The sequence below is a fragment of the Dendrobates tinctorius genome, unplaced genomic scaffold (genome assembly GCF_039654945.1).
Source record: "Dendrobates tinctorius isolate UK_male_01 unplaced genomic scaffold, ASM3965494v1 ptg000140l, whole genome shotgun sequence".
Classification (NCBI taxonomy): Eukaryota; Metazoa; Chordata; class Amphibia; order Anura; family Dendrobatidae; genus Dendrobates; species Dendrobates tinctorius.
In genome coordinates, this window is record NW_027361808.1 from 2,497,269 (window position 1) to 2,516,837 (window position 19,569).

The following is a 19,569-nucleotide window of genomic DNA, read 5'->3' on the forward strand; positions in this document are numbered from 1 at the left end:
ATGCCTCCTTAATATAGGATCGCATAGCCTCGTGCTCGGGTACAGATAAATTGAAGAGCCGACCCTTGGGAAATTTACACCCCGGGCTCAGTTCAATTACACAGTCATAACTCCTGTGAGGAGGCAGAGACGCAGACTCATTCTCACTAAATACATCATAAAAGTCCGCCAAATAATCAGGAACATCATGCGACTGAGGAGAGGTGGAAAACACCGGAGCCTCACTAAAGGCACACCGACAACCCCAACTCACCACAGACACAGATTTCCAATCCAAAACTGGATTATGAATCTGTATCCAGGGAAACCCCAGAACAATAGTATCATGCAGATTATGCAACACCAAAAATCTGAAATTTTCTTGATGGTCTGGGGCGACCCGCATTACCACCTGGGTCCAAAACTGGGGTTTATTTTTAGCCAAAGGAGTAGCATCAATCCCCCTCAAAGGGATAGGCGTCTGCAGAGGTGTCATCGGAAATCCACAACGTTTAGCAAAATCCAAGTCCATTAGGTTTAGGGCTGCTCCCGAATCCACAAAAGCCTTGGCGGAAAATGTGGACAGGGAGCAGATCAGAGTAATAGCCAGAAGAAACTTAGGTTGAACACCCCCAACAGAAAACGTGTGTGCAAAGCGTTTCTCTCGTTTAGGACAGACAGAAATAATATGCGAGGCATCTCCACAGAAAAAACACAACTTATTACGCCTTCTGAACTCCTGACGCTGCTCTCTGGAAAAAACTCTATCACATTGCATAGGTTCAGACATTTGTTCAACAGGTGGCAACACCTTTCGTGCAGCTTTGCGTTTGCGCAAACGCCGATCAACCTGAATGGCTAGTGACATAGAATCGTCAAGACCAGAGGGAACAGGAAATCCCACCATAGTATCTTTTACGGCTTCTGACAACCCCTTCCGAAAGAGAGCAGCCAAGGCATTATCATTCCAGGTAGTAAGTACTGCCCACTTTCGGAATTTTTGACAGTACAATTCAGCAGAATCACGACCCTGGCTCAATGCCAGCAGGGTCTTTTCAGCCTGATCAATGGCATTAGGTTCGTCATACAATAACCCCAAAGCTTGAAAGAATGCTTTCACATTAGTCAGAATAGGATCATCTGGTTACAAAGAAAACGCCCAATCCTGGGGATCGCCACGCAGCAAAGAGATGACAATTTTAACCTGCTGCGCGGAGCTCCCTGACGAGTTAGGCTTCAAGGCAAAAAATAATTTACAATTATTTTTGAAATTCAAAAATTTAGACCGATCCCCAAAAAATACATCAGGTGTAGGAATCTTTGGTTCAGCAGCATGTGAATGAGCAAGGTAGGCGGAAATTCCCCGCACTTCCGCAGCGAGCTGCTCCACACGATCAGACAATTGCTTTATCTCCATTGAGAGAAAAAAAAAATTCCCCCTACGGCCTCAGAGATATAGAGGAAAAAATATACACACATTTTTTTTTTCTTTTACAATTCTTTCCTGCTATTGAGTACCCTAGAATCTGCGGTATGGCGGGTGATTCTGTTATGAATGAGTCACCATAGGAGGCAAAAGCAGAAATACAAGCTAAGTCCAGAAAACCAGAGAAGTTGGCAACTATCAGATTGCAGACCCCTGAACCTATCAACACAACTAGCAGTAGCCGTGGGGGGTTCCTACGAAGCCCTAGACCCCTCGATCACAGCCGGAGAATTAAATAGGCCTAAAGAAAGAAAGGGGAAATCTAAACTGCCCCAGAGCAGACCCCAAAGCAATAGGCAGCCCCCAACATATAATGACGGTGAAGCAAGATGAAAATACTAACACAGACAGAAAGATAGACTGAGCAAAGACGAGGCCCGCAACTATCTAGATAGGAAAGGACAGGAAGGCTGCTGTCTGCAATCTGCCAAAACCCTATCAAAGACATAAGCCAACAAGCTGATATGAAAAAGGCCCTGAAGCGGCTAGGCTTCAAAAACTAAATCAGCACTCAGGTATTTTCAGAAGACAGAGCTAAATGAATTCAGCACACCCCAGCAGGGAATGGCAGAAATCCAGAAAAACAAAGCAAAACAAAGTCAAAGCACAAAAGCAAAAGGCCGAGCAGCAAACTTAGCTTTAGAGGAGCAGGAATTCAGACTGGTCTCCAAGGATCCCACAGAGAAATCACCCGCAGGGCAGAAGGGCGTCGGCAGCCTTATATCCAGTCCGTAACTCCACTCAGCCAGTCATCATCATCAGCCTCAGGTGTTTGATAATCAGGCTCACTACCTTTCTTTACCAGAAGAGGGAGTTCCTCGGGCCTCAGTAATGAAGGGGAAAATGAACTCACAACACATAGGATTCACTTGGTTGGCCAAAATGCCTAAATAATCGCGGCTGTTAATTCTTCCATGAAGGGATATCATTTGTCCGGCGGATCTCCACGAAATGGCACCCCAGATCACCACAGAACCTCCGCCATGTTTTACGGTTAGGAGAAGGCAGTCTGGATGGAATGCTTCTTTCGGCTGTCTCCAATCATACACTCGGCCGCTAGGCGGAAATAGGGTAAACAATGATTCGTCTGAGAATATCACATGTTTCCACTGCTCGAGGGACCTATTCTGGAGGTTTCTACACCACACTAAATGCTTGGAAACATTTGTCATTGAGAGCAGACTATGAGATGAAGGATGTATGATGGGTATATGGGCACTCAACTATGGGATGGCGAATGTGTATGATGGGTATATGGGCATGGGACTATGGGATGGAGGATGTGTGATGGGTATATGGGCATGGGACTATGGGATGGAGGATATGTATGACGGGTACATGGGCACGGGACTATGGAATGGCGGATATGTATGATGGGTATATGGGCACGGGACTATGAGATGGAGGATATGTATGATGGGTGTATGGGCATGGGACTATGAGATGAAGGATGTGTGATGGATATATGGGCACTCGACTATGGGATGGCAAATATGTATGATGGGTATATGGGCATGGGACTATGGGATGGAGGATGTGTGATGGGTATATGGGCATGGGACTATGGGATGGAGGATGTGTGATGGGTATATGGGTACTCGACTATGGGATGGAGGATATGTATGATGGGTATAAGGGCACGGGCCTATGGGATGGAGGATGTGTGATGGGTATATAGGCACAGGCCTATGGGATGGAGGATATGTATGATGGGTATATGGGCACGGGCCTATGGGATGGTGGATATGTATGATGGGTTTATGGGCACGGGACTATGGGATGGAGGATAATTATAATTTGTTATAACTAACCACAGTTAGTTACTATGCCCGGGCAGCGCCGGGCTCTTCAGCTAGTAATCTCTAAAAGGGTTAAAGTTAACAATTACACATTTCCTTTATATTCTAGGCAAAAAAAATATATATTGTCATTTTTTAATTTTTTTAGTTTTACAAATTACAAAAATGGAAATGGGCGGAAGCAAAAGTTTGGTCACACTTGGAGATTTGTGTGCTCAGATAACTTTGGCCAAAGTTTCAGACCTTAATTAGCCTGTTAGGGTTTTGGCTTGTCCGCTATCAGGCCAGATGATGCAAATGTCCCAGCTTTATAAAAACCCTGCAAAAGACCTTCAGAAAGATTTAGCAGACTTTGGAGCTGTGGTACATTGTTCTACTGTTCAGAGACACCTGCACAAATATGGTCTTCAAGGAAGAGTCTTCAGAAGAAAACCTCTCCTGCATACTCACCAAAAAATTCAGCGTCAAAGTATGCTAAAGAACATCTAAACAAGCCTGATCCTTTGACGTTGTTTCAGCCAATCGCACAGGGAACATTTCACGGATAGAAGGAAGAATAGATTCAATGAAATTTCAACAAATTCTTGATGCAAATGTAATAACAAGCAGTGAAATCTCTGAAGAACCCTTGCAGGATGTGCCATTTGTGAGGAAAGACTGCAATCTGCTGGCCAGGAAAAAACAAGAGGAATCAAATGGTGCTGGAAGATTTGCAGAGGGAGTGACTTTGGATGCTGGACCTGATCTGGTGACCCAGAGAAAGAACTTCCTGGACATAAAATCCCTGTGCGCCAAACCGCAGACAGATTTGGCACCAGAAAAGAGAGTGGAGCAGACGGTTCTAGCGATGTCACTGAGGCCAGCACAACAGGCTTCAGTGAAAAGCCTATGACAGCAAAGTGTCAGCCATCGCCTGACAAAAGCTTGAGGAAGGTGCCAGGAAGGGCGCCGAAACGCGTAGGAGGAAATAAAGGAGTACACTGCTACAACATCTTGTATCCCAGGTGATTTGTGAATCTCGGCAGCGCGGACTGCAACACACCCTGCTTCCCACAACTTTCTGAAGGTTTTTCCACGTGCGAGTGGTTGGTGGAGGTCCTGCAGCAGCTGATTCTGTGATATGCTCTCAAGCCAGTTGTGGGTTACACAACTGGAATAGGTGAGTGGAACTGTATTATACCGCTCATACTTCAAGTGTCACTAGTGATAGGGCACTATTGCGCCTCTTGTTCCCCCCACCAATTTTTGTATTGATATAGTTACTAACACTAACTGTTTAGAGTTACTTCAAAGGGAACAGGCCAACAGGATGGTGCACAGTAACCTACAGTCAATGTCAGGTTGGTGCCATTATACTGATTAAAATGATATCTTGGTTGAAGAAATCCGTCTTGTGGTTGTTTTTTAATCTGTATTTTCAGATTTCAGTTACTGATATGCTTGGATTCCGGGGCGGCCTGTGGGGGGTTCATGATGTGGTGCTCTGCTTAGTGTCAGGCAGTGACCCTTGTTACAGCTAGGGGGCACTTTGTGTTGTCCCCAGGATATGCACGGAGGCGTATTGAGGCTATGAGAATGCATTGCAGTCACATGCGTAGCTGGGATTGCAATGGTGAAGCAGTGACCGATGTCACAGGTAGGGTTCGCTGTGTAGTCTCCCCAGGATATGCACGAAGGTCTATGAAGGCCATAGGTGAGCATAGCAGTCATGGGCGTAGCTGTGAATGTAATGCAGACTGATAATAAAAGTAAGTGTTAGTCTTGGACATGTTAGTGTCCAAGGCAGAGGTACGGAAAACCTGCTCTGTATGTTGTGTTTGAAACAGATTGCAGTAGGATAGTGTTGCAGTCTGTTCCATTCCAGACCCATGTTTTCCATGTGGCTGAAAGCCACGGGTTTCTGTGATAAAAGCCCTGCAGGAAAGGTCTTAGTGAGGTCTGAGTGAGTCTGCAGAGTCTCAAGTGTCTTAGGGCCAGAGTGAGGCCTGGCAACCCACAGCGTACACAGTGGTGCTGCTGTCCATGATGACTCGTATCGGATGTGGATGTCTTGTGCCCGGAGGTAGACAGTTCCTGTGCCCAAAGAAAGACTGTCATGTGTAACGGCTACAAACAGATGGATTTAGTGCCCGGCTGTGACCCGGAGGATATCAAGTACTGTGTAAGGCTGTGTGCGTGAGTAAAGAGACTAAAGGAGGCTGTAAGTGAGAGACATTGGCACGGCATGCAGTCGCCCATGGAAACTGGACAAGGTGAAGTCTGACATGTTTAGGGACTGTGATACAAATCCGTGCACTATGTAGCGCTATGAACTGGTGTGAATTGATCACTGATAATATGCACTGAAGTTATATGCACTGAAGTTATATCTAATTGTGTGGATTGGAACCTTACTGTGTGAAGATAACACATTAAAGGGACTTTTATGTTTGAACTTTGTGAGTGACTGCCTCATCACTGCGTACGGTGCTACCGCTGCACTACATTAGGTATTCCTACTGAAGACTGCTGACAGATCACCGATAGCTGCTACTGCACATGCACCGCACCATCTTGGAGGAGGACATTTTTTTCTCTAGCAGCTATCGGATCACCTCTATATACACCGATAGCTGCTAATGTGCAGGTGCAGAAGGGCGCCATTTTCAAATGGATTTTTTTTTTAAATAACAGGATAACCTCAACCATAATAAGTATATGCGCATTACACATGTGATTATGCTGCCTGCGGAAGGTGTTTTTTAAATTAGTATGTGTATATAATATTCAAATATTTATTATGTTAGCTAGGGGGCAGGTCACTGAGGAAACATTGACCTGTCAGCAGTCTTCATTACAAATAGCTAAGTAGAACATCACATAAAGACCCCCCTCCCACAGGCCACCCCCGAAGAACGAGCACATCATTACCTCAAAACTGAAAATAAAGATTACACAACCACGAGATGGATTTTATCAACCCAGGTATCATTTTAATCAGTATAACCTGACACAGTCTGTAGGTTACTGTGCACAATCCTGCTGACAAGTTCCTTTTAAATCACTGTATATAAATAAATCATCCTCGACTGTGTCCTTCTTGTGCTTCTGTGCATTGCATCCAGTCTTTGTGCATTACACAAACATAACACCCTCTGTAGAAAAAAATGGTAGTTGAAAAGAGAATAGCTTCTAAAAATGGATAATGATCCTAAACACAAGTCAAAATCCATAATAGACTATCTCAAAAGGTGTCAGCTGAAGGTTTTACAATGGCTCTCACAGTCCTCTGATATGAACATCATTGAAAGTCTGTGACTAGACCTCAAAATAGAAGTGCATGCAAGATGACCCAGGAATCTCACAGAACTGGAAGAAATTTCCAAGGAAGAATTTAAAAACTCTTGGATGGCTACACAAGGCACTTACAAGCTGCGATACTTTCAAAAGGGGGTGCTACTAGGTACTAGCTATGCGGGGTGCCCAAACTTTTTGCATCGGCCCATTTTCCTTTCTGGAATTTTTAAAACTGCATATATATACACTGCTCAAAAAAATAAAGGGAACACTTAAACAACAGAATATAACTCCAAGTAAATCAAACTTCTGTGAAATCAAACTGTCCACTTAGGAAGCAACACTGATTGACAATCAATTTCACATGCTGTTGTACAAATAGAATAGACAACAGATGATGCAGGACGCTTGGCATTTGCCACAGAACACCAGGATTGGCAAATTCGCCACTGGCGCACTGTCCTCTTCACAGATGAAAGTAGGTTCACACTGAGCACATGCAGGGGTGTATCTAGGGGGGGCAGCCGGGGCAGTTGCCCCGGGAACAGCCGGCAGGGGGCGCAGTCCGGGCCGCCTAATGCAGAGGTCCGCAGTGTCCTCCCTGGCAGCTGCGTTCTGCCGCCCCCCGGGATGGGAGTCGGCGGTTCTCTGTGTCAGCTGTCGCAGAGAAGGAGCGCGTGCCGGCTCTCAGGGAACAATTGTACTGGCGTCTGTATAGACGCCAGTACAATTGCAGCTCTGACCGCCGGGCCAGAGCGACGTCAGCAGCGTGACATGTCATGTGATCACGCTGCTGACGTCACTCCCCGGCGCTCAGCGCTGGTGGTAAGTGTGCTCCAATGTGGAGCTGAAGAAACCACCGAAGATGGGGGGTGTTAATGTGTGGCGATGGGGGTTAATGAGTGGGGATGGGATTAATGAGTGGAGACGAGGTTAATGTGGGGATGGGGATTAATGTGTGGGGGGTTAAAGAGTGGGGATGGGGTTAATGAGTGGGGATGGGGTTAATGTGTGGGGGTAAAGAGTGAGGATGGGGTTAATGTGTAGGGGGTTAATGAGTGGGGATGGGGGTTAATGTGTAGCAGGTTAATGAGTGGGGATGGGGGTTATTGAGTGGGGATGGGGGTTATTGAGTGGGGATGGAATTAATTTGTGGAGGGTTAATGAGTGGGGATGAAATTAATGTGTGGGGGGGTTAATGAGTGGGGATTGGGGTTAATGTGTGGGGGATTTGGAGTGGGGGGTACATAATGTGTTGGGGGATTTGGGAGTAGGGACGGAGGGTTAATGAGTGGGGATGGAATTAATGAGTGGGGATGGGGGTTATTGTTTGGGGGGTTAATGAGTAGGGATGGGGTTAATATGTGGGGGATTTGGAGTGGGGGGTACAGAATGTGTGGGGGGGATTTGGGAGTGGGGATGGGGGTTATTTAATGTGTGTAAGGGATTTGGAGTGTGGATGGGGGGTTACTTAATGTGTGTGAGGGATTTGGAGTGGGGATGGGGGATTTAATGTGTGTGGGGAGATTTGAGGACACAGAGTATGTATGAGGAAACAGTATGGGGGTTGGGTGCAGACAGTATGGGGAGCGAATGGGTTAATGTATGTGGACACAGTATGGGGAGTCAGGGGAATGTGTGAGCAGACAGTATAGAGAGTGAGGGGGTAAATATATGAGGAGACAGTATGGTGAACAGGGGGATGTTAGAGGAGACAGTATGAGGAGGGAGGGGAATAGTGTGAGGCGACAGTATATTGCAGATATTTGTATTCAGGAGCATTATAATGACACTTCTATCTTTAAGGGGATCGTGTGGAGATTTGCTGCAGAAGACCGGAGAAGATGGAAGTCTGCAGAGACGGCTGTGGATGAGAAAACTCATCATGGGGTCTGGTAAAGAAGAAGAAAAGGAGAACAATTCCAGAGATGTCATCTATAAGGTACTTGGATGTAAATATTATTTATGATACTGACTTATTCTCATGTTTTTATTTGTTAGGAACATTAAAGGGGTAGTCCAGGTTTGTACGAGGTCTGCAGTCATTCTAGGTGACTGCAGACTTCTGAATTCTCACAGTGCTCACTGAACGCTGTTAGAATTCTATCATGCCGATAATTTACATACATGCGGTCACATGCTGACTAGACATGTGTGGCCTCACTCAATGAAAATGAACGGAGCGGGGCTGGGCACGTCTAGTCGGAATGTGGCCAGACGTATATAAATCACATACTTGTGCTGACATGACTGTACATCAGCAAGGGAGAATCCTAAAAGTGTGCAGTGCATTAGTTGTGAGAATTCAGAAGCTGCAATGTCAGGATTCAGCTCTGCAGGTTCCAGTAGTCATCACATGGACACTTCACTCATATGCGATTTTCATACTTGACAACGAGCTTCTCTTCCTGCTGTCAGTTTTTTACTGAACATTTAGAGCCATGGTGAGAGCAGCTCGTGGGTACATGGCTAAGTGTGCAAGTCGCATTTGTACTTGGGGGGGGGCGCCGAACTAAATTCTTGCCCCGGGTGCCAGGAAGCCTAGATACACCTCTGAGCACATGTGACAGAGTCTGGAGATGCCGTGGAGAGCGATCTGCTGCCTGCAACATCCTTCAGCATGACCGGTTTAGCAGTGGGTCAGTAATGGTGTGGGTGGCATTTCTTTGGAGGGCCGCACAGTGTTGGGCTGGGAGAACAACCCCAATCTGTGGATGTTGGGCACTTAGACCATCCTCATGAAGTTGGTTTCTAACCGTTTGTGCAGACACATGCACATTTTTGGCCTGCTGGAGGTCATTTTGCAGGGCTTTGGTAGTGCTCCTCCTGTTCCTCCTTGCACAAAGGCTGAGGTATTGGTCCTGCTGCTGGGTTGTTGCCCTCCTACAGCCCCCTCCACATCTCCTGGTGTACTGGCCTGTCTCCTGGTAGCACCTCCAGCCTCTGGACACTACGCTGACAGACACAGTAAACCTTCTTGCCACGGCTCGGATTGATGTGCCATCCTGGATAAGCTGTACTACCTGAGCCACTTGTGTGGGTTGTAGAGACCGTCTTATGCTACCACAAGTGTGAAAGCACAACCAACATTCAAAAGTGACCAAAACATCAGCCAAAAAGCATTAGTACTGTGGTCCCCACCTGCAGAACCACTCCTTTATTGAGGGTGTCTTGATAATTGCCAATAATTTCCATCTGTTGTCTATTTCATTTGCACAACAGCATGTGAAATTGATTGTCAATCACTGTTGCTTCCTAAGTGGACAGTTTGATTTCATAGAAGTTTGATTTACTTGGAGTTTTTATTCTGTTGTTTAAGTGTTGACTTTATTTTTTTGAGCAGTGTATATATATATATATATATATATATATATATATATATATATATTTATTTTATTTTTTTTGCCTAAAATACAAAAGAAATGGGTCATCTTTAACTCTAGGCCTGGTAAAGATCATTTATATTCCATTGTATGTATGCCTTATACAATGTTTTAAAGACAGCCTGTAAAGAAAAATACCTATTGACCTAGAATAGCCACAAAATTAACGGATTTCTTGCTGGATTCTCAGTTAAAGGGGTTGTCCAGTATTTTATATTGATGGCCAAGCATTAGGATAGGTCATCAATATCTGATTAATAGGTCGGGATGCCAGGGGTCACACTCCCATCAGATCTTCCCGATGCTGACAGCGGCTGGAAGTGCTCAGTTGTGGAGCTGCACAGCACAAATCCATCCATCCATCATCATATATGCAGTGGGGTACTGCAGACTCACCCCTTCTGATCCATCCGTAACAGCTATACAGTTGATGGAGCTATGCTGTGCACTTTCGGCTTCCGTGTTCTAAGCACTCCTTCATTAGTGTTCATGTGTCCATATCTCTTTATCTTCTACCTTCATGCTACTTAATTCCTCTGTTCTCCCTTCTATTCTAATCCAATAAAATGTCAGAGTTTATTTTTTGTATACAGAACACAGAAAACCAGCTAAGATAATAAAGGGTTGATATGCACTAACAGAGCATAAATTATGCAGTATCTATACGTATGCAAGAACTATAAGGCTATGTGCCCAAGCTAGCGTTTTTAAACGCTCAGGAAACTGATCCCCTTCCCAGAAAATGCGTGTCTTTTTTCCACGTGTTTCTTGCGCGTTTTGCACAAAAGACGCGCGTTTTTGACGCTTTTTTTGACGCGCATTTTCTGGGAACATTGGGGAAGGCTAAAAACGCTCAGCAATGCGGAAATTAATGAGCATGCTGCGTTTTTAGCCACTAAGCGATTCCTGAGCGTTTAAAAACTCATGCATTGGCACAAAAAGCCAAAAACACATGCTAATTAATTTGATGCATCTTTTAAGAGTTTGTGCAGCGTCTGAGCCAGCACAAACGCTGCGGAAACACTTAAAAAAACGCAACGTGGGCACACAGCCTAAGGGTATGTGAACACAGAGGGGTTTTTTAGTAGTCTTTGAAGGTCTGCTCCACAAATCACAAGAAAAAGTTCCTGAAAACACTTCAAAGTCTTTTCCTAGTAATTTCTATTGTAAAAACACTTTGCTGGTTATATGTTCAGTCCTTTAAGGCATTTTCTTGAGATTTGAAAATTGCTTGGAGGGAAAAAATAAAGTACATGTTACTTCTTTGAAGCGTCTCCAATCTAAGTGAATCAGAAGGCTTCAAAAAACGTATCTGAAAAAAAAACCTCTTCCAAAACTGCTTCATAAAATTAAAAACTCCTCCAAAAACACCTCAAAGGCCATGTGCACGTGTCGTCTTTTATACATCAGGGTAATTCCTGAGTCTCCCAAGGTGAATCAGCTTTAAGAAAACGGTTTTGCTGACGTTGTTTCAGCAGCTCCGCCAATAGCTTCTTTTATTTTATTTTATACTTTCAGGTGTAGAAATTGGGCAAGTGGCTTAATTTAACTGCTTTAGATTTCCGACAATTGAAGCAGCTAAATGAAAATGTGCACAGCAATATCATTTTGACATTGCTGTTCATTATTATTCATTTTATTAAGCATTTATGGAGCAAGTTCTAGGCAGAATACACCTAAAATTCCATGTGCACATATAGCCAAGTGACTAGCTTTAGAAAACTTTTTTTTTACCACCTCAAAAGAAATCTATACGCACATACCCCAATAGAGCACAACTTGTGCAGCATTTATATTTACATGGAAACTAAATTGACCATTTATTGTCTCCTTTGTAAGAAGAAAAAACTCATGAAGGCTTTTGTGAGCAATTTAAGTTATAAATATTAATTTGTGACATCACTTACCCTATGCATGCCTTCCTGGTTGACAAACACTTTTTGGTAAAGCCTTTTGAAGATTTTACTCAAACCGAAGGCAAACAGTCTGATAGCTCCCAGTTTCAGATTGTGGCTCATTTCATCAAGGATCTGGACAGCTTTGTTTTGTACAACATGAAATGGCTCACCAGATTCCACACTTATCTGAAGACCACAGCGTCAGGGATATGAAAAGAAAAATGATGTTAACTAAGTCAATGAATATGCAGTTTATGAGAGCATTATGAAATCATATACAGTGGGGCAAAAAAGTATTTAGTCAGTCAGCAATAGTGCAAGTTCCACCACTTAAAAAGATGAGAGGCGTCTGTAATTTACATCATAGGTAGACCTCAACTATGGGAGACAAACTGAGAAAAAAAAATCCAGAAAATCACATTGTCTGTTTTTTTTTCATTTTATTTGCATATTATGGTGGAAAATAAGTATTTGGTCAGAAACAAAATTTCATCTCAATACTTTGTGATATATCCTTTGTTGGCAATGACAGAGGTCAAACGTTTTCTGTAAGTCTTCACAAGGTTGCCACACACTGTTGTTGGTATGTTGGCCCATTCCTCCATGCAGATCTCCTCTAGAGCAGTGATGTTTTTGGCTTTTCGCTTGGCAACACGGACTTTCAACTCCCTCCAAAGGTTTTCTATAGGGTTGAGATCTGGAGACTGGCTAGGCCACTCCAGGACCTTGAAATGCTTCTTACGAAGCCACTCCTTCGTTGCCCTGGCGGTGTGCTTTGGATCATTGTCATGTTGAAAGACCCAGCCACGTTTCATCTTCAATGCCCTTGCTGATGGAAGGAGGTTTGCACTCAAAATCTCACGATACATGGCCCCATTCATTCTTTCATGTACCCGGATCAGTCGTCCTGGCCCCTTTGCAGAGAAACAGCCCCAAAGCATGATGTTTCCACCACCATGCTTTACAGTAGGTATGGTGTTTGATGGATGCAACTCAGTATTCTTTTTCCTCCAAACACGACAAGTTGTGTTTCTACCAAACAGTTCCAGTTTGGTTTCATCAGACCATAGGACATTCTCCCAAAACTCCTCTGGATCATCCAAATGCTCTCTAGCAAACTTCAGATGGGCCCGGACATGTACAGGCTTAAGCAGTGGGACACGTCTGGCACTGCAGGATCTGAGTCCATGGTGGCGTAGTGTGTTACTTATGGTAGGCCTTGTTACATTGGTCCCAGCTCTCTGCAGTTCATTCACTAGGTCCCCCCGCGTGGTTCTGGGATTTTTGCTCACCGTTCTTGTGATCATTCTGACCCCACGGGGTGGGATTTTGCGTGGAGCACCAGATCGAGGGAGATTATCAGTGGTCTTGTATGTCTTCCATTTTCTAATTATTGCTCCCACAGTTGATTTCTTCACTCCAAGCTGGTTGGCTATTGCAGATTCAGTCTTCCCAGCCTGGTGCAGGGCTACAATTTTGTTTCTGGTGTCCTTTGACAGCTCTTTGGTCTTCACCATAGTGGAGTTTGGAGTCAGACTGTTTGAGGGTGTGCACAGGTGTCTTTTTATACTGATAACAAGTTTAAACAGGTGCCATTACTACAGGTAATGAGTGGAGGAAAGAGGAGACTCTTAAAGAAGAAGTTACAGGTCTGTGAGAGCCAGAAATCTTGATTGCTTGTTTCTGACCAAATACTTATTTTCCACCATAATATGCAAATAAAATGAAAAAAAAAACAGACAATGTGATTTTCTGGATTTTTTTTTCTCAGTTTGTCTCCCATAGTTGAGGTCTACCTATGATGTAAATTACAGACGCCTCTCATCTTTTTAAGTGGTGGAACTTGCACTATTGCTGACTGACTAAATACTTTTTTGCCCCACTGTAAGTGTATCAGCCTAAAGCATGCATCAATTATCCAAGAGGTTCTCATCCTGTGGTACATGTACCCGAGGAGGTACATCTTGCAGCCTCAGGGGGTGTGCTGTAAGAATCAAAATGCAGTATAATGTCATCCTAAAATCCAGTGACATTTCATTGCTGGTTGATGTGGCAAAGTATGCATGTAAGCTTTTAAAGCCCACCAGAACCAGATGACCTCCAATGCTGTGCCTGAACTGCCAATGCACTGTCCTGCAGCTGCCACTGTAAGGGGTGTGTTGGGGGGCTAAGTTATGCCTTGCATATGTGGCGCCCCCAGGGGTATGGTCGCCACAGTGGCTTTGCCTTCCTCCAGGGGAGGATAATGCCAGGCTTGGAGGCAATGATGGGTCTGTCTCACAGTCAATCTATGCATGCAACACAGTTCCACTCCAGGCCAGCAGGGGGAACTCTGAACCGGGATTAAGGGGAGGAGTGCTCTCTGAGGGCCAAGAGGAGAGGGTGGTTAGTTAGTCTGCGGATGGTGGAAGTGTGCAGATGTGTGGAAGGAGCGTTGAGATAGAGCGGAGAGGATGAGCTCATCTCCGGAGAGAGCGCATGAACTGGAGCCTGGTCAGTCCCAGCGGATCTGCATGGAGCGTCGGCTTAACACCTCCCTTGCCGAGCACCACAGGTGGCGTCACGAACTATTCATCTAACTACATTACACCATTCACATCTTCCTATTACTTGGGCGCCCAGGGCCACGGTCCGGGTCACCGCTGCTGTGACACATCCCACTGATACCGGCCCGGTACCAAGTACCCCAAAGCCCTGGGAGGGCGACCCACACATCTCCTCGTTCCTTCCTAATAAAGCAGGTACATTTTATGTGTACAATAGTGTGTTATGTGGTACAGTTTTATTAAGTATTAATATGCTGAACAATGTTATGATGTTTGTGTACTGTGTAAGTTATATACAGTTGTGGCCAAAAGTATTGACACCCCTGCAATTCTGTCAGATAATACTCAGTTTCTTCCTGAAAATGATTACAATCACAAATTCTTTAGTATTATTATCTTCATTTAATTTGTCTTAAATGAAAAAACACAAAAGAGAATGAAGTAAAAAGCAAAACATTGATCATTTCACACAAAACTCCAAAAATGGGCCAGACAAAAGTTTTGGCACCCTCAGCCTAATACTTGGTTGCACAACCTTTAGCCAAAATAACTGCGACCAACCACTTCCGGTAACCATCAATGAGTTTCTTACAATGCTCTGTTGGAATTTTAGACCATTCTTCTTTGGCAAACTGCTCCAGGTCCCTGATATTAGAAGGGTGCCTACTCCAAACTGCCATTTTTAGTTCTCTCCACAGGTGTTCTATGGGATTCAGGTCTGGACTCATTGCTGGCCACATTAGAAGTCTCCAGTGCTTTCTCTCAAACCATTTTCTAGTGCTTTTTGAAGTGTGTTTTGGGTCATTGTCCTGCTGGAAGACCCATGACCTCTGAGGAAGACCCAGCTTTCTCACACTGGGCCCTACATTATGCTGCAAAATTTGTTGGTAGTCTTCAGACTTCATAATGCCATGCACATGGTCAAGAAGTCCAGTGCCAGAGGCAGCAAAGCAACCCCAAAACATCAGGGAACCTCCGCCATGTTTGACTGTAGGGACCGTGTTTTTTTCTCCTGTAAACTCTATGTTGATGCCTTTGCCCAAAAGGCTCTACTTTTGTCTCATCGGACCAGAGAACATTCTTCCAAAACGTTTTAGGCTTTTTCAGGTAAGTTTTGGCGAACTCCAGCCTGGCTTTTTTATGTCTCGGGGTAAGAAGTGGGGTGTTATGAATGAGTCACCAAGGAGGAAAAAGCAAAAAGCAAGCTAAGCCCAGAAAACCGGAGAGGTTGGTAATTAGCGGATTGCAGACCCCTGATCCTATCCACAACAACTAGCAGTAGCCGTGGGGCATGCCTACGGTGGTCCTAGACGCCTCGTCACGGCTGGAGAACTAAATAAGCCTAAAGAAAGGGAAAATCTAAACTGCCCCAGAGCAGACCCCAAAGCAATAGACAGCCCCCAACATGTATTGTTGGTGAAACAAGATGAAAACACAGACACAGGTAGAAAGATAGGCTGAGCAAACGATGGGGCCCTCGCTAACTAGAAACGACAGGAAAGAAAAGCTGCTGTCTGCAATCACGCAAAAAACCCTGCCAGAAAGAGTGTCCAACACGTCTGATAGAAAAAGGCCCTGAAGTCGCTAGACTTCTATTCACTATATCAGCACTCAGGTATATTCTGAAGACAGAGCAAAAGAGATCAACTGATCAGAGACAAACTGGGGATTCAGCCCAGTCCCAGCCAGGGCTGGCTGAACACAAAAACTAAGCAAACCAGACAAAAACTCATATGAACAATAGCAGAGAAAACTTAGCTTTAGGAAGGCAGGAACCAAACTGGAAACCAGAAGCCACAGTCAGGAAAAATCACCAACAAGAAACTAGGGAGTCGGCTGCCTTAAATCCAATCAGAAACAACTGATGTCCAATCTCAGTCCTCTTCCTCAGGTGGCCGGTCTCTGCCATTTAGATCAGCTTCATTACCTCCCTTCACCAATAGAGGGAGTCCAGATAGCCTCACCAGAAGCCAGAGGCAAACCCAAAAATGAGCTCACAACAGTACCCCTCCTTGAGGAGGGGTCACCGAACCCTCATCCACGCCACCGGGCCGATCAGAATGGGCCCAATGAAAAGCATAAACCAATCTATCGGCATGAATATCAGAGGCAGAGACCCAAGAATTGTCCTCCTGGCCATAACCCTTCCACTTGACCAAATACTGGAGTCTCCGTCTAGCCAGACGAGAATCCAGTATTTTCTCTACCTCATATTCCACATAACCTTCAACCAATACAGGGTCAGGAGGTGCAGCCATAGGAACTACTGGCTCAACATATCTCTTCAACAGCGACTTATGAAACACGTTATGGATCTTAAACGTAACAGGAAGAGCCAATCGAAAAGAAACCAGATTAAGAATCTCCAAAATCTTGTACGGTTCAATAAATCTTGGCTTGAACTTTGGAGAAGTCACCTTCATAGAGATATTCTTTTATGACAACCAAACCATATCACCCACTTTAAACCGGGGACCAATGGTCCTATGCCGGTTAGAAAACCGCTGGGCCTTTTCCTGGGAGAGAGACAACTTATCCACTACTTGGTCCCAAATCTGGTGCATTCACTCTACCACAGTGTCAACACCTGGGCAGGCTGAAGATTCCACTTGCCCTGAAGAAAATCGAGGATGAAACCCAAAGTTACAGAAAAAGGGTGACATCAAGGTGGCAGAACTAGCTCTATTATTTAAAGCGAATTCGGCCAAGGGCAAAAATGAAACCCAATCATCCTGATCAGCAGATATAAAACATCTCAAATAGGACTCCAAAGTCTGGTTTGTTCTCTCCGTCTGCCCATTGGTCTGAGGGTGAAACGCAGAGGAGAAAGACAACTGAATTCCCAGCTTGGAACAAAAGGCTTTCCAGAATCTGGAAACAAACTGAGCTCCTCTGTCCGATACAATGTTCTCAGGAATCCCATGCAACCGAACCACCTGTTGTAAAAACATGGGTACCAACTCTGAGGAAGATGGCAACTTTGGGAGTGGTACAAGATGAACCATCTTAGAGAATCTATCACAAATCACCCAGATAACAGTCATTATCTGAGAGACAGGAAGATCAGAAATAAAATCCATTGAAATATGGGTCCATGGCCTTTTAGGCACCGGCAAGGGCATCAACAACCCACTAGAGTGAGAACAGGGTTTAGACCGGGAACAAGTCCCACAGGACTGCACAAAATTCCTGACATCACGAGATAAGGCGGGCCACCGAAAAGACCGACTCACCAAATCTCTGGTACCAAAAATACCTGGATGACCAGCCAATGCGGAGCAATGAACTTCAGACATCACTCTCTTCCTCCACTGGTCAGGAACATACAATTTTCCCATAGGACAACGCTCAGGCTTGTCCTCCTGGAATTCTTCCAGAGCACGTCTCAAATCGGGCGAGATGGCAGAAAGAACTACCCCCTCACCTAGGATGGTAGTAGGCTTGGTCACAATAGGAGAATCAGCAAAGAAACTCCTAGAAAGGGCGTTTGCCTTAACATTCTTAGTGCCTGGAAGAAAGGCGACCACAAAATCAAAACGTGAAAAAAAAGGCCCACCTAGCCTGTCTAGGATTCAAGCATTTGTCCGACTCAAGGTAAATCAAATTCTTGTGGTCAGTGAGGACCACAACTTGATGTCTAGCTCCCTCCAACCAATGTCTCCACTCCTCAAATCCCCATTTCATGGCTAACAATTCCCGATTCCCCACATCATAGTTGCGTTCAGATGGGGAGAACTTTTGGGAAAAGAAGGCACAGGGATTCATTTTAGACGTCACCAGATCTTTTTGGGACAAAACAGCTCCTGCACCAATCTCTGAAGCGTCTACCTCCACCTGAAAAGGAAGTGAGAAATCAGGTTGCCGCAAAACCGGAGCAGAATTGAACCTCCGCTTCAGCTCCTGAAAGGCCGAAACAGCCTCTGAAGACCAATTCAGCACATCAGCACCCTTCTTAGTTAAATCAGTCAGTGGTTTAGCAATACCAGAAAAATTAGCTATAAATTTACGATAAAAATTAGCAAAACCCAAAAACTTCTGGCGAGCCTTCAAAGAAGTGGGTTGAACCCAATCATAAATGGCCTGTACCTTGGCCAGGTCCATTTCAATAGTTGACGGAGACAAAATAAATCCCAAAAATGAAATCCTCTGTACACCAAAAAGGCACTTCTATCCCTTAACATACAAGGAATTCTCCCTCAAAATCCGGAACACAGTCCGAACGTGTTCCACATGAGAATCCCAATCCCTGGAAAAGATCAAAATATCATCCAGATAGATGATCAAAAACTTATCCACAAAGTCCCGGAAAATATCATTCATGAAGGATTGGAAGACAGAAGGGGCATTAGTGAGCCCAAAAGGCATCACCAGGTACTCAAAATGTCCCTCCGGAGTATTAAACGCCATCTTCCATTCTTCCCCACGCTTGATGTGAATAAAATTATACGCCCCCCTGAGGTCAAGCTTAGTAAACCAGCAAGCACCTTTAACTCTGGAGAATAAATCAGAAATCAGGGGTAACGGATACTGAAATTTAACCGTAATTTTGTTGAGGGAACGATAGTCAATACAAGGCCTTAATGAACCATTCTTCTTGGCCACGAAAAAAAAAACAGCACCTAAGAGCGAAGAGGATGGTCTAATATGACCCTTCTCCAACGATTCCTTAATATAAGATCGCATACCCTCGTGTTCAGGTACAGATAAATTGAAAAGTCGACCCTTGGGATATTTACACCCAGGTCTCAACTCAATTGCACAGTCATAACTCCTATGAGGAGGCAAAGACACAGACTTGCTCTCACTAAATACATCATAAAAATCAGCCAAATAGTCAGGAACATCATGCGAATGGGGAGAGGTGGAGAGAAAAGGAGTGTCACCAATAGCACACCGACAACCCCAACTCACCACAGACACAGATTTCCAATCCAAAACCGGATTATGGATTTGCAACCAGGGAAAACCCAGAACAATGGTATCATGTACATTATGCAACACCAAAAATCTGCAATTTTCTTGGTGGTCTGGGGCGACCCGCATTATCACCTGGGTCCAATCTGAGGTTTATTCTTCGCCAAAGGATTAGCATCAATACCCCTCAAAGGAATAGGCGTCCGCAGAGGTGTCATAGGAAAACCACACCGTTTAGCGAAATCCAAGTCCATTAGATTCAGGGCCGCTCCTGAATCCACAAAAGCC

At 44.7% G+C, this 19,569-nt stretch overlaps 1 protein-coding gene across 4 annotated transcripts in view; it reads right to left on the reverse strand.

The window, feature by feature from the left end:
- Positions 1 to 19,569, reverse strand: part of LOC141049008 (dihydroxyacetone phosphate acyltransferase-like) — a 414,268-nt gene that overhangs the window by 274,551 nt on the left and 120,148 nt on the right. For all 4 annotated transcript variants that reach the window (XM_073545096.1, XM_073545099.1, XM_073545098.1 and 1 more), the window contains exon 3: positions 11,831 to 12,007. In XM_073545096.1, coding sequence (XP_073401197.1) covers positions 11,831 to 12,007 — 177 coding nt within the window. The remainder of the gene's footprint in view (positions 1 to 11,830; positions 12,008 to 19,569) is intronic.